The sequence below is a fragment of the Oncorhynchus tshawytscha genome, linkage group LG13 (assembly GCF_018296145.1).
Source record: "Oncorhynchus tshawytscha isolate Ot180627B linkage group LG13, Otsh_v2.0, whole genome shotgun sequence".
In the NCBI taxonomy this organism is placed as follows: domain Eukaryota; kingdom Metazoa; phylum Chordata; class Actinopteri; order Salmoniformes; family Salmonidae; genus Oncorhynchus; species Oncorhynchus tshawytscha.
In genome coordinates, this window is record NC_056441.1 from 84380668 (window position 1) to 84396102 (window position 15435).

The 15435-nt window shown below is 42.9% G+C and overlaps 1 protein-coding gene across 4 annotated transcripts; it reads left to right on the forward strand.

Annotated features, from left to right (window-relative positions):
* Window positions 1-4542: 4542 nt before the first annotated feature.
* LOC112265722 (acetyl-coenzyme A transporter 1-like) lies at window positions 4543-12735 on the forward strand. Of its 4 annotated transcripts, none has more exons than XM_042296446.1 (10): window positions 4551-4655; window positions 4820-4847; window positions 6111-6553; window positions 6660-6819; window positions 6889-7084; window positions 7679-7881; window positions 8688-8872; window positions 8973-9090; window positions 9553-9768; window positions 9902-12735. In XM_042296446.1, exons 3-10 carry the CDS (start codon window positions 6153-6155, stop codon window positions 10067-10069), a joined length of 1647 nt encoding a protein of 548 aa, XP_042152380.1. In that variant the 5' UTR covers window positions 4551-4655; window positions 4820-4847; window positions 6111-6152; the 3' UTR covers window positions 10070-12735. The 4 variants fall into 4 exon arrangements, with proteins under 4 accessions (XP_042152381.1, XP_042152380.1, XP_042152383.1 ...); XM_042296448.1 differs by having other exon boundaries at window positions 4587-4640; XM_042296447.1 differs by lacking the exon at window positions 4820-4847 and having other exon boundaries at window positions 4543-4655.
* Window positions 12736-15435: the final 2700 nt, after the last annotated feature.

A 15435-nucleotide genomic window follows, 5' to 3' on the forward strand; every position in this document is an offset into this window, starting at 1 on the left:
TGTATATAGCCTCTCTACTGTATATATCCTCTCTACTGTATATAGCCTCTCTACTGTATATATCCTCTCTACTGTATATATCCTCTCTACTGTATATATCCTCTCTACTGTATATAGCCTCACTACTGTATATAGCCTCTCTACTGTATATATCCTCTCTACTGTATATAGCCTCTCTACTGTATATAGCCTCACTACTGTATATAGCCTCTCTACTGTATATATCCTCTCTACTGTATATAGCCCCGCTACTGTATATAACCTCACTACTGTATATAGCCTCTCTACTGTATATAGCCTCTCTACTGTATATAGCCCGCTACTGTTATTATTCACTGTCTTTTTACTGTTGTTTTTTTATTTCTTTACTTATCTATTGTTCACCTAATACCTATTTTTTACTTAAAGATCACTGTTGGTTAGGGCCTGTAAGTAAGCATTTCACTTATTCGGCTGTTGTATTCGGCACACGTGACAAATAAACTTTGATTTGATTTGATATAGTGGACTGTCAATTCAAGTTTGAGGCCTAGCAATCCACCCCAAACCCTCATCCCCCTTTCTATCTGAAACAGTGACTTCTTGTGTATGGGGTTAGCTAACGCAGTGTCACATGCTTTATCCTAGTTTGCCTGTCTGCCTGGTCTGGTCACATGACATTAAGCAGTTTCACATGGTTCTCATAGCTGTGGCATATAGGAGCGTGTGGTCCTTCATTATCTTAGACACAGAATGGAGACTCACCCTGGTTGACACGATGGATGCTTTACGTGGCATTTACCTATATTACTATGAAGAGGGGCCCCTCACAACATAGCTCTTGTTTTAGGTTGGGTGAGTTGGTAGGAGCAGAGTGATATGGGCCACAGGACTAAAGGTCAAAAAGGGGTCTGTTTAAGAAAACATAGGGTGCCTCCCATCTGAACACCTCACCTTGCCACTCACTCTTAGCATGAAACTATAAGTAACAGATCCATTCACGAACTGACAAATTATATCAGATTTAGAAAATGTCCTGCATTAATTAAACTGCAGCCTGTATGAAATAAAACTGTTTTCAAACAATCAGTGGAGGGCAGAGGTTTGTTCTGAGGAATTTGCTATTAATGTACCATAGGATATAGGCTCCATATTGTGAGAGAAATCAGCACCGGGATAAAGGAAAAGCTCTTCAGCAGCCTTACACAATCTCTCATTCTATTACTTTACTGACACTGCCCTGTCCCCCAATCCTTCCCTCTCTATGAGAAAGTGATGCATAAGTGTACAATGGTAAACGGGCCAAAAATACTGCTGTGGATAATATTTTACTTGGTTAATTATCACAGTATGACAGGGACAGGGAGGAAACCTATCTGGGGGTTAAATGATCCCAGTGTCAATGGATGTCAGGTTTCTCTTGAAACTGTATTTGTACCAAATGACCACTAGAGGATGAACGTCAGTCAATTTTGAAAAGTGCTGTTCCCCCTTAGAAAAACAAGACTTACCTTAAATGTAACATTTCTAAGAAAATTGGGGAAAACAGTGTCAAGATTAATTTTAGTGGAAATGTCAAGCAGCAGGCCAATGACTATTACCGCAAACCAGCTGAGTAAACAAGTAAGTACATTTTTATCCTTTCAAATGATCAGTGTGCCTACTAGGAACTTATAATGTGACATCAATGGAACATGGAGATGTGATGAAATCCTTGGTGAGATATTACCACGTGTCTCACAGGACATGGGCTCAAAAGATAATGGCAGGTTTATTAGAGACTGAAAATATTTGACATGGGTCCCCAGATCCTCAAGAATTTCTACAGCTGCACCATCGAGAACATCCTGACCGGTTGCATCACCGCCTGGTATGGCAACTGTTCAGAATCTGACCGCAAGGTGCTACAGAGGGTAGTGCGAACGGCCCAGTACGTCACTGGGGCCAAGCTTCCTGCCATCCAGGACTTATATGATAGGCAGTGTCAGAGGAAGGCCCAAAGCATTGTCACCCAAGTCATAGACTGTTCTCTCTGCTACCCCACGGCAAGCGGTACCGGAGCACCAAATGTAGGTCCAAAAGGCTCCTTAACAGCTTCTACCCCCAAGCCATAAGACTGATGAACAATTAATTAAATGGCCACCCGGATTATTTGCATTGACCCCCCCCTGTTTATTATCTATGCATAGTCAGTTTACCCCTACCTACATGTACAAATTACCTCAACTAACCTGTACCTCCGCACATTGACCCGGCACTGGTACCCACATTATTGTTATTTTAACTGCATTGTTGGTTAAGGGCTTGTAAGTAAGCATTTCATGGTTAGGTCTACTACACCTGTTGTATTCATCATTTCACTGTTAGGTCTACTACACCTGTTGTATTCATCCTTTCACTGTTAGGTCTACTACACCTGTTGTATTCATCATTTCATGGTTAGGTCTACTACACCTGTTGTATTCATCATTTCATGGTTAGGTCTACAACACCTGTTGTATTCATCATTTCATGGTTAGGTCTACTACACCTGTTGTATTCATCATTTCATGGTTAGGTCTACTACACCTGTTGTATTCATCATTTCATGGTTAGGTCTACTACACCTGTTGTATTCATCATTTCATGGTTAGGTCTACTACACCTGTTGTATTCATCATTTCATGGTTAGGTCTACTACACCTGTTGTATTCATCATTTCATGGTTAGGTCTACTACACCTGTTGTATTCATCATGTCATGGTTAGGTCTACTACACCTGTTGTATTCATCATTTCATGGTTAGGTCTACAACACCTGTTGTATTCATCATGTCATTTAGGTCTACTACACCTGTTGTATTCATCATGTCATGGTTAGGTCTACTACACCTGTTGTATTCATCATTTCATGGTTAGGTCTACTACACCTGTTGTATTCATCATTTCATGGTTAGGTCTACAACACCTGTTGTATTCATCATTTCATGGTTAGGTCTACTACACCTGTTGTATTCATCATTTCATGGTTAGGTCTACAACACCTGTTGTATTCATCATGTCATGGTTAGGTCTACTACACCTGTTGTATTCATCATTTCATGGTTAGGTCTACTACACCTGTTGTATTCATCATTTCATGGTTAGGTCTACTACACCTGTTGTATTCATCATTTCATGGTTAGGTCTACTACACCTGTTGTATTCATCATTTCATGGTTAGGTCTACTACACCTGTTGTATTCATCATGTCATGGTTAGGTCTACTACACCTGTGGTATTCGGTGCATGTGACAAATAACATTTGATTGGATTACATTAAGTAATAGGCATAAACGTAGGATCCAGAGTGTGATCACTTTTTATTTTTATTTTTTTTCCGTTATTTTACTTAAATCCATGGCCCTCTAATTATTAGTCACAATCTACAACTATAATCTATAACTCTTAGATATAATATGTAACACAAAAGTTAAAAGAGATTAGCTATTAGATTCAATATATACAAGTGCCCTCCGTAATTATTGGGACAGTGAAGCATTTTTTCTTCTTTTAGCGCTAATCTCCAAATATATGAGGTTAAAGTGCAGACTGTCAGCTTTAATTTGAGGGTATATTCATCCACATCGGGTGAACCATTTAGAAATTGCAGCACTTTTTGTAAGTAGTCCCACCATTTTCTGGGAGCAAAAAGTATTGGGACAAACTTATTGAAGTATTAAAATGCTAGGTATGCTAGGTATTTGGTCCCATATTCATAGCACGCAATGCCTACATCAAGCTTGTGACTACACATTCTTTGGACACATTTTCTGTTTTTTTTGGTTTTGTTTTAGATTATTTTGTGCCCAAAAGAAATGAATGGTAAATAATGTATTGTGTAATTTTGTAGTGACTTATTTTAAATAAGAATATAATATGTTTCTAAACACCGCTACCATGATTATGGATAGTCCTGAATTAATTGTGAATAATGATGAGTGAGAAAGTTACAGATGCACCAATATCATATCACCAAGACATGCTAACCTTTCATTACAACAACGGGAGTTTAGCATTTTTGGGGACTACCTGCGTCTCATAACACTTGTGTGTAAACGGAAGTCAGACGCCACAAACTCTTTTCACTAAAACCGGTTAAAACAGTGCACAGTAAGTGTGTATTTTGCATTTGTGAAATTATTTTGATGTGATATGAAAGTACAGGGATATATGTTTCCTGAACCATAACACAAATGAGAATCTATTCATGTTTAGATGGGAGTATTTGGCTGTTCTGGCTTCCATAGTCAATTCGCCTTTAAACGTAATTCTACCTTTATTTCAACAAGGAACAAGGTCTCTTTTACAGCTGGGCCCTGCGTATACATGTTTAAACATACAGTTTAGGTACAATGATTAAGACAAACAAAACGATCACAGATAAAACAAAAATATACAGTAGCAGATTATTACATTTACACATAGGTTATTCCCCTAACCGCGTTTGGCTCATTATTGAGTTGAGCGACAAAAGGGAATACTGAACCACACGAAAGGCATCAGAATGTGTACGCAGATCTAAGCGGAACTTTTATTAACATCATTTTGACACGTCAGCTGAAGCACACGGACACATGTCGACGTTACACACGTAGCTACACTTCCTCGCCCTCTGAAAAAACGATCTACCGATGTAACCAGGTGAAGGCCAAATAGGTAGCTATGTCTGTGTTTTTGACCGTATTAAATGCAATTCATACATAGTTCAAGGCAACGTTCGCAGTCGAATCAACTACAATCCATTTTTTGAACGATAGTCGACACATTCATTCATTAATCATTCATTGTATGGTTTGGCATGTGGTGTCGCATGACAACAGTCAACACAAGGTCGCATGACAACACAAGGTAACGTTAAAGATTTTTTTATAACGTTATGATAACATGCTTAGCTTGCTAACTATCTTGTTATCTCTCATTCATTGTCTAATGTTTGATCTTCAATTACCATTTTAACCAATATTTATTGAATTCACATGGCCTTTTTGTTGTGTGTATTAGCTATAATAGAAACTCCAGGAAATATTTTCAATGTGTCATGGCGCTACGTTGTTTTGGTTCCCACCCACATCATGAGCCTGCTTGGGCTTCGTCAGCGGGAGAACGATGATTATTCAACATGTATGCCTTCTCTCTCCCATGGATTAAGACTTCTAGCTAGCAACCTTCTCTCTCTCCAATTGGTCTGGATTAAGACATCTAGCTAGCAACCTTCTCTCTCTCCAATTGGTCTGGATTAAGACTTCCAGCTAGCAACCTTCTCTCTCCAATTGGTCTGGATTAAGACGTCTAGCTAGCAACCTTCTCTCTCTCCAATTGGTCTGGATTAAGACGTCTAGCTAGCCACGTTCTCTCTCTCCAATTGGTCTGGATTAAGACTTCTAGCTAGCAACCTTGTTTATGCAGAAGCTGAGCATTGCTATATTAGCTTGAGATGCTAATTAGGGTCTCATCCAGACAAGGAATTCACTTGTTTGTAGTTGTACATTGCTTTGACAAAGGAAACCAACCTCAGACAAGTGTTGGCAATGAATATTGAGACCTAGAGCCCTCAAACTCAACTCGGGACCTTAAAGCCAGTGCCACTGCATTGTCATTGTTCCCCTCTAATCAGTGACTGATTTAGACCTGGGACACCAGGTCTTAATCAGTGACTGATTTAGACCTGGGACACCAGGTTCCCCTCTAATCAGGGACTGATTTAGACTTGGGACACCAGGTTTCCCTCTAATCAGGGACTGATTTAGACCTGGGACACCAGGTTCCCCTCTAATCAGGGACTGATTTAGACCTGGGACACCAGGTTCCCCTCTAATCAGGGACTGATTTAGACCTGGGACACCAGGTTCCCCTCTAATCAGGGACTGATTTAGACCTGGGACACCAGGTTCCCCTCTAATCAGGGACTGATTTAGACCTGGAACACCAAATGTGAGCAATTCATTATCAGGCTGAGCAGAAAGCCAGCAGGTTCCTGACCTCGTAGAGTAAGAGTTGAGTACCCTTGGCCAAGAGGTAACCCACCTAAAAACACAAACTGAGGGATAGACCAAAGCAGATATTTTTCCTAATAGAAAATGACTAACCCCTGCCTGCATCCTTCCTCTCCAGGTTTCCAGAGGGCACAGCTGGTTTGATGCCCGCGGCTCCACAATGGAGCTATCTGACTCAGTCACACATAAGAACGGGCGGCAGAGGAAGCCTGCTGTCCCCCAGGGGGACATGAGTGACGGGAATAGGGTTCGCAACACCACCCCTGACCTGGAGGAGGAGGGGGAAGCGTTGCTTCGAGGATCCGACACGGAGAACAACGGACAACCCAGTGTGCAGCCTGGGATCAGAGGGGAGCTGGGGAACGTGTCTCTGCTGCTCTTCCTTTACGTCCTCCAGGGTATCCCTCTGGGCCTGGCCGGGAGCATCCCGCTCATCCTGCAGAGTAAGAACGTCAGCTACAAGGACCAGGCCTTCTTCAGCTTTGTCTTCTGGCCCTTCAGTCTCAAGCTGCTGTGGGCCCCTCTGGTTGACGCGCTCTACCTGACCTGGTTCGGACGCCGGTAAGACACTGATTTATAAGACTGATATGTTTACTTTGTTTTATATTGTGTCTGATGGGTTGACTGCTGCAATCAAATGTGTCAAAGCCTCATCTCTCCTTCTCAGGAAGTCGTGGCTGGTGCCCACCCAGTACCTGCTGGGTCTCTTCATGCTGTACCTGTCGGTTACCGTGGATACGCTGCTGAAAAGTGATGAGGGGCAGGGCCCTGATGTGATAACCCTGACGGCGGTGTTCTTCATGCTGGCCTTTCTGGCAGCCACCCAGGTAACTCACTCACACTCACACACTCCAAGTTATTGTGATACATAACGCTGTTATACTCCCTGATCCCAGGACATAGCAGTGGATGGCTGGGCTCTGACCATGCTGTCTAGGGAGAACGTGGGCTACGCCTCCACCTGTAACTCTGTGGGACAGACTGCTGGCTACTTCCTAGGCAACGTGCTCTTCCTGGCTCTGGAGTCAGCTGACTTCTGCAACAAATACCTGAGAGCAGAGCCTAAAGAGACTGGCATCGTGACACTGTCAGGTACAGAATGAGGGAGGGGGAGACAAAGATGAGAAGGCTGAGATCAATGTCATCTGTGAAGCAAAAGGAAGAATGTGAATCCAGATATTTACTTTAATCTTTGCTACGGTCGACTGGTATTAAATACAATTACAGACATGCAGAGCTTTATGAACCCTCCTTGCTGAAGAGGGAATGTCCGTTGGCCAGGTATTCCATTCGATCATCTTGCCCTGAGTAAACGATAGGTGCTACAGACGATGGTGTCAGAATTGTAGGACATTTTTTTTGTTTCCTTGTAATCTCTTGATAAGCATAGTTACGTATAACGCGTAGCAGGCATGTGCATTTCCTTGCGTTTTAGAACATCGATACACTGGCAATTTTGAGGCCAAGCAACTTTTTATTATCTGGGGAAATTTGATCAATGCACAGATATTGGTGATTTTTGGGCTGAAGTGCGAGAAAATAAACTCTGGTTTTGGAGTGAACTTTTGGCTGCTGATTTTCCGTGTGGTTTTGCCAGTCAACAGACAGTAACATGCTATAGAAGATGGGTGAATACATATTGTAACCACTCTGTAACGTTGTCTGTGATTGGCTCCCTTGGCGCAGACTTCCTGTTTTTCTGGGGCGTGGTGTTCCTGGTGTCGACCACGCTGGTGGCCATTATGAAGAAGGAGAACGCCAGGGGACAGCACGGGAGGAAGAAGGTCCGGGAGGAGACACAGAGCGTCATGGAAACGTACAAACTGCTGCTCTCCATCATCAAGATGCCTGCCGTGTTCACCTTCTGTAGCCTGCTGCTCACTGCTAAGGTACCTACGATACAGCTGCACCTTACCTGACATGTCACCCAGTACAGCTTACTGCACCTTACCTGACATCTCACCCAGTACAGCTTACTGCACCTTACCTGACATGTCACCCAGTACAGTTTACTGCACCTTACCTGACATGTCACCCAGTACAGCTTACTGCACCTTACCTGACATGTCACCCAGTACAGCTTACTGCACCTTACCTGACATGTCACCCAGTACAGCTTACTGCACCTTACCTGACATGTCACCCAGTACAGCTTACTGCACCTTACCTGACATGTCACCCAGTACAGCTTACTGCACCTTACCTGACATGTCACCTAGTACAGCTTACTGCACCTTACCTGACATGTCACCCAGTACAGCTTATCTATACTTATCACCCAGTACAGCTTATCTATACTTATCACCCAGTACAGCTTATCTATACTTATCACCCAGTACAGCTTACTGCACCTTACCTGACATGTCACCTAGTACAGCTTACTGCACCTTACCTGACATGTCACCCAGTACAGCTTACTGCACCTTACCTGACATGTCACCCAGTACAGCTTACTGCACCTTACCTGACATGTCACCCAGTACAGCTTACTGCACCTGTAACTTAACCGGCATGTCTATAAGTCAGGTTAAGCAGGCCAGAATGTGGTCACCCTGTTTAGCCTGTCTCTTATTTCTGAGGTGCCTACACTGTAAACAACCTGCCTGGACAACAAGCCTAATTGACCTGCAGTATCTAACCCAGTCACTGTAAAGGTACCTGTGGGACTTAGCAGTCTGTCTCTGTCTGTCTCCAGATGGGTTTCTCTGCAGCAGACGCAGTGACTGGTCTGAAGCTGGTAGAGGCAGGTGTTCCTAAAGAGCAGCTGGCATTACTGGCAGTCCCCATGGTTCCACTGCAGGTACTACTACCTCTCATCATCAGTAAATACACCGCGGGACCACGACCACTAGACGTCTTCTACAAGGCCTTTCCCTTCAGGTATACACAATCTCTCTCACACACACATCACACATCACACACACACACACACACACACACACATCACACACTTCCTGTACATTTGTGTTTTCCTGTGTAGGTTGTTGATAGGTCTGGGGTATGCTGTGTTGGTGTGGTGGACTCCCAGTTTAAAGCAGGAAGGGGGATTCCCTCTCTACTACTACACTATAGTCCTGTTCAGCTACGCACTGCATCAGGTACCACCGTTCACACTACCTATCCATCTCTGTTGTCTCTCAACTACACTATGGTCCTGTTCAGCTACACACTGTTCACACTATCTATCTATCTATCTATCTGTCTCTACTACTACACTATAGTCCTGTTCACCTACACACACACACTCTCTCTCTCTCTCTCTCTCTCTCTCATCTTTCTCTCTATATATATATTTTATTTATTTGTTTGGCAGGAGGTTAGGCTCAGTTTCCACCTCATTTTGTGGACAGTGTGCGATGAAACCGGTCTTCTCTTGAGAGCCAGCTCTGCTTTCAGAAAGCCTTTCTCAATAGCAAGGTTATGCTCACTGAGTCTGTACGTAGTCAAAGCTCTTTGTCTGTCTGTGTGACATTTGGCAGTATACATCCACTTGATCCGGCTTGGGACACTATACACATACACTTTCTCAAACTCCTGCCTTTCCCCTCCTTTACCCACAGGTGGCGCTGTACAGCATGTATGTGGCCTGTATGGCTTTCCATGCTAAAGTGAGTGACCCAGTGATTGGTGGGACTTACATGACCCTGCTGAACACTGTCACCAACCTGGGGGGAAACTGGCCCTCCACCCTGGCATTGTGGATGGTCGACCCACTCACCTCTAAGGAGTGCCAGGGAGCTGCTGGGCAGAAATGTGGCTCCCCAGAGGAGACAGGTGTAAGTGGGAGAGAATTACCTGACAATATTCCCATTGTACTGTCGTCTTACATTAAATAGCTATTATGTGAATTCTGTGGAAACACTCCTCTTAACCGTATCTCTGTCTTTTTCTCTCTCTTCCCTCCTACAGCTGTGTGTTAAGGAGGGCGGTGTGTGTGTGACGTCATTGGATGGTTACTATGTGGAGTCGGTGGTGTGTGTGTTGATAGGACTAACGTGGTGGGTGTGGCTAGGGAACAGGATGAGAAGGCTACAGGACCAGAGCCCTGCAGCGTGGAGGTGCAGGATCGGCCAATGACAACATTCACCCAGCTCCTGACCCCAGCAAGGCCAATCGCCAGACAGCTACAGTCTGATATAAAAGCTTCTGTCAGCTCAGCCTCTGACCCTGGCCTGAACATCACTTCCTCTCTCTCTCATTTCTGTTTTTCTGTCTTCTTCCGACTCTTTATTTCTCTCCTTTCTCTGTCCATCTCTCTGTCCATCTCTGATGACTCTTCTCAGTGTCCCTCTTTTTTCCCTCTCCCCCTTCTTCCCACCCTTTTCTCAGTGTATATATTATCCTTTGCTCAGTGTCTATATTATCCTTTGCTCAGTGTCTATATTATCCTTTGCTCAGTGTATATATTATCCTTCAGCAGTCTGTCTCTGCGTTAACTGTAATTGTGGTCCGGCCACCACAAGACTATGGACCATAACGGTCAATAACCACATACTCTCTTGGAGAGTCAAGAGTTATATTTCTCCTTGCAACGTCACATCCTCACCATGGCTTCTGTGGGTGCCGCTTCAACTATGTCCCATTGGAAACAAAAGAAGGAACTATTCTTCTTGCTAGGAATATTTACAGTAGACATAGCTACTCCTTCTCGATCCACATTGTCTGCTACTTAAACTATTTCACTTTCGCACTGTTTATTTGTGCCTTGCTCTGTTCTTCAAAGACTCTGATTTTAAAGTTGGTCAGATATTTTAAAAAAGGCATTCATCAACGAACAGTCATAAAAAGCAAACCACATATATATATGGATGGTTAAATATGAACTTTCAGATGTACAGACAAGACCTAGTTGATAAATAGATCACGTTTGTGTGTGGAACATGGGAGTCAGAAATCACATTTCTATTCTTGATGTTAATCTATTGTCCCTTCGAAAGAAATGCCTAAATTATAACTACTGTTTTAATATACACTGAGTGTACAAAACGTTAGGAACACCTTCCTATTGAGTTACTATGTTAAACGTTCCTAATGTTGAGTTGCACCCCCCTCCTTTTGCCATGTTGACTCCAATGCTTCCCACAGGGGTCAAGTTGGCTGGATGTCCTTTGGGTGTTGGACCATTCTTGATGGGAAACTGTTGAGCGTGAAACTCGGCAGCGTTGCATTTCTTTACACAAACTGGTGTGCCTGGCACCTGCTACCAGACCCTGTTCAAAGGCACTTCAATATTTTTTTCTTGACAATTCACCCTCTGAATGGCACAAACACAATTCATGTCTCAATTGTCTCCAGGCTTGAAAATCCTTCTTTAACCCGTCTCCTTGCCTTCCTTCATCTACACTGATTGAAGTGGATTTAACAGGTGACATCAATAAGGGATCAAAAGCTTTCACCCGGTCAGTCTGTCTTAATGTTTTGTATACTCAGCGTATGTCTCTAACTTTTTGAATACAACAGTGTTTTCTCTATAACAGCAATGACAGGTCAGAGGTTGTGTGAAAGGGAGAAGGCAGTAAACATTCATGTCCGGATCTGGTGATCACCTGTATCGGTTCTGTTTGGTTTATGTCATAGAACATTTTCATGTTTTTCTGTTTGTTAATTCTCAAGAGTTATTTTTATTTATTTTGGGGCTCTATTCTACATCAGGCTGAACAAAATAATTAGCATTGATTCATGTGTGGAACACTGATAAATCAGATTCTGTGTTTCTCCCTCAATGTCTGACCCTAACCACCTGTCCACATTCAGATGGGGCTCAGCTCCTAAAGGTGAAAGTCAGGGTTGGGGTATAATGAGATGATCCTAGATTAGGTTGTTCTCCTTTTGTGTGTGTGTGTGTGTGTGTGTGTGTGTGTGTGTGTGGGGGGGGCAAAGAGCACATTGAGTTTCCACACCAATGCAAAGCCTTCATACTGTAACTGAGACGGTTGTTAGCCTGAAATATTTAATTTTTTAAAACTTTCTCTTTATTTTACATCTTGTGATGCTGCTGTATGTACATCGCCTTTTTATGTCTGTGTCAGTACTTTTAACAATTTAAAATATTGCCTAAACTCTACCAGCCATTCATTTACATATGGATATGTTTGTATGTTTGACTTGTTTTGATTTACCAAATATTTAAATGAATGTTATTTGTTTTGTTTTTTAGCACTTTTTTTTTCATGTTGGTTTGTCTTCATTTCAGTTGTACATTCTTTAAAAAATAAAAAATAAACTCCACTCTAGTTATTTTCCAAGATGAGTGGAGGGTTTTTTAAAAGAATGTTCAACTACTGAATTTCCCATGGAAAACAAATGATTTGTGATGGGCTGTTGCAAACCAATCTTTGATTCCCAACTCACATTTCTAAAAGCTGACGTTAAAGACCTGCTTGGTATTGGAGTTGTCCCTAGTGGGAACAACTCCGTGGGAATCGAACCCACAACCCTGGTATTGCATGTGCCGTGCTCTACCGAGAGTGACTACCCGGGTTGGGATCAAGTCCATTTCATTTCCAGTCAGTTCGGGAAGTACACTACAATTCCAATTCAATGCTTTTCAATTAGAAACATTTTAGAGAAAAATAATCAATAATTGACTAGAATTTCGATGTGATTGACCCGAATTCTGCACTGTACCCTGTGAGACTTGTCCGCTATGCTGTAAGATGTTCTGATTAACTTTTGTACCAACATTCCCAAGATGTAATATTGAAAATATTTACAGTAATAAATATCTTATGTAATACATTGAATATGCACTCTGGTTTCTAATGGTTTTATCTGATTACTCATAACATACTGTACTTTACATTGTTGAAACATTTATTAATCCTTTGTGGGTGTGTGGAGTCATAAGAATATTTCTCTACATATCTCACACCTATTTTTATGCAAGTATAACATTTTCTATATGCGGTATATAACTTTCAATTTAGCAGTAGGATTAGATAATGAAGCATTTCTGAAAATGCCTCACCAGATCTTCTTCCATACATTACCTGGTGAGTGGGCAGATGGACTTTTGTTGTCTTTCAGACATTTTAACCACATCCAGGAGTGAGGCTGGGACAGACGAGAAAGGAGAACATACTTCTAAAAGCAAGTTATGTAGCTTCTCAGGTCGCTGACGATAATTTAACCATTGTCCGGTCAAGAACTGACTGGGATACACATTGCACATTCAAGCATTGAAGGGGAAGGAGTAGAAGGTTCGTTCAAATGAGACCGGGGATCAGCTGTTATTAAAATTTACTAAAAGGTGTAGCTGACACGTTCTGACATCTTTGGGTAACATCTGTTTTCTCTTCTAGAACATCAGTACGGGACTGGAAATGGTTGGGGTAATAGTAATATCAAGGAGTATTAAATTGGTAAGTAGTTTAGGTTATGCATAAAAAGCCAAATGTGGGGCAGGCATGTTCCACCAGGAGGCGGCAGCGAGTCAGGTTCCACACAAACCCTGGGTGAAGGAAGGCGGGCATTCTGTCTCTAGCCGATGTCAAGGGAATACTCATAACGACATCGACAGATTGTGGTGTTTTAACTAGATGAGATGAGTCCTTCCCTCTTGTTCAATGAAATGCCAGCTCTGCGTAGGTTATAAGGTCAGGATCCATTTAGGATGGCAGTTGAAGAGCTGTTTTTTCTATGTGTTGTTTAGTTAGTCAGCCTAACAGCCTTTTCTTCTTAAACAGATTATCAATCTCCATCCCTTGGTTTTAGAAAGGTCCTGATCTGTCGTTTTTGTTTAGCTAAAATAGAATGATCTGTTGTTTATGTTTAGCTAATAGAATGATCTGTCGTTTTTGTTTAGCTAAAATACTGAACAAAAATATAAACGCAACATGTAAAGTGTTGGCCCCATGTTTTATGAACTGAAATAAAAGATCCCAGAAATGTTCCATATACACAAAAAGCTTATTTCTCTAATTTTGTGCACAAATGTGTTTTCATCCCTGTTAGCAATCATTTCTCTTCTGCCAAGATAATCCATCCACCTGACAGGTGTGGCATATCAAGAAGCTGATTAAACAGCATGATCATTACACAGGTGCATCTTGTGCTGGGGACAACAAAAGGCCACTCTAAAATATGCAGTTTTGTCACACAACACAATACCACAGATGTCTCAAGTTTTGATGAAGTGTGCAATTCACATGCTGACTGCGGGAATGTCTACCAGAGCTTTTGCCAGAGAATTTAATTTTCATTTCTCTACCATAAGCTGCCTCCAATGTAATTTAGAAAATATGGCAGTACGACCCCCTGTTGGCTAAAGGTATGGAAGACCCCCTGTTGGCTAAAGGTATGGAAGACACCCTGTTGGCTAAAGGTATGGAAGACACCCTGTTGGCTAAAGGTATGGAAGACCCCCTGTTGGCTAAAGGTCTGGAAGACCCCTGTTGGCTAAAGGTATGGAAGACCCCCTGTTGGCTAAAGGTATGGAAGACCCCCTGTTGGCTAAAGGTATGGAAGACCCCCTGTTGGCTAAAGGTATGGAAGACCCCATACTGGCTAAAGGTATGGAAGACACCCTGTTGGCTAAAGGTATGGAAGACACCCTGATGGCTAAAGGTATGGAAGACACCCTGTTGGCTAAAGGTATGGAAGACCCCCTGCTGGCTAAAGGTATGGAAGACCCCCTGCTGGCTAAAGGTATGGAAGACACCCTGCTGGCTAAAGGTATGGAAGATCCCCTAAAAGGTATGGAAGAATGGATGGGTTCACATCCCCTTCAACTTTCCCAACACTACCCCCTGTTGGCTAAAGGTATGGAAGACCCCCTGTTGGCTAAAGGTATGGAAGACACCCTGTTGGCTAAAGGTATGGAAGACACCCTGTTGGCTAAAGGTATGGAAGACACCCTGTTGGCTAAAGGTATGGAAGACACCCTGTTGGCTAAAGGTATGGAAGACCCCCTGTTGGCTAAAGGTATGGAAGATCCCCTGCTTGCTGAAGGTATGGAAGAATGGATGGGTTCACATCCCCTTCAACTTTCCCAACACTACCCCCTGTTGGCTAAAGGTATGGAAGACCCCCTGTTGGCTAAAGGTATGGAAGACACCCTGTTGGCTAAAGGTATGGAAGACCCCCTGTTGGCTAAAGGTATGGAAGACACCCTGTTGGCTAAAGGTATGGAAGACCCCCTACTGGCTAAAGGTATGGAAGACCCCCTGTTGGCTAAAGGTATGGAAGACCCCCTGTTGGCTAAAGGTATGGAAGACACCCTGTTGGCTAAAGGTATGGAAGACACCCTGTTGGCTAAAGGTATGGAAGACCCCCTGTTGGCTAAAGGTATGGAAGACACCCTGTTGGCTAAAGGTATGGAAGACCCCCTGTTGGCTAAAGGTATGGAAGACCCCCTACTGGCTAAAGGTATGGAAGACCCCCTACTGGCTAAAGGTATGGAAGACACCCTGTTGGCTAAAGGTATGGAAGACACCCTGTTGGCT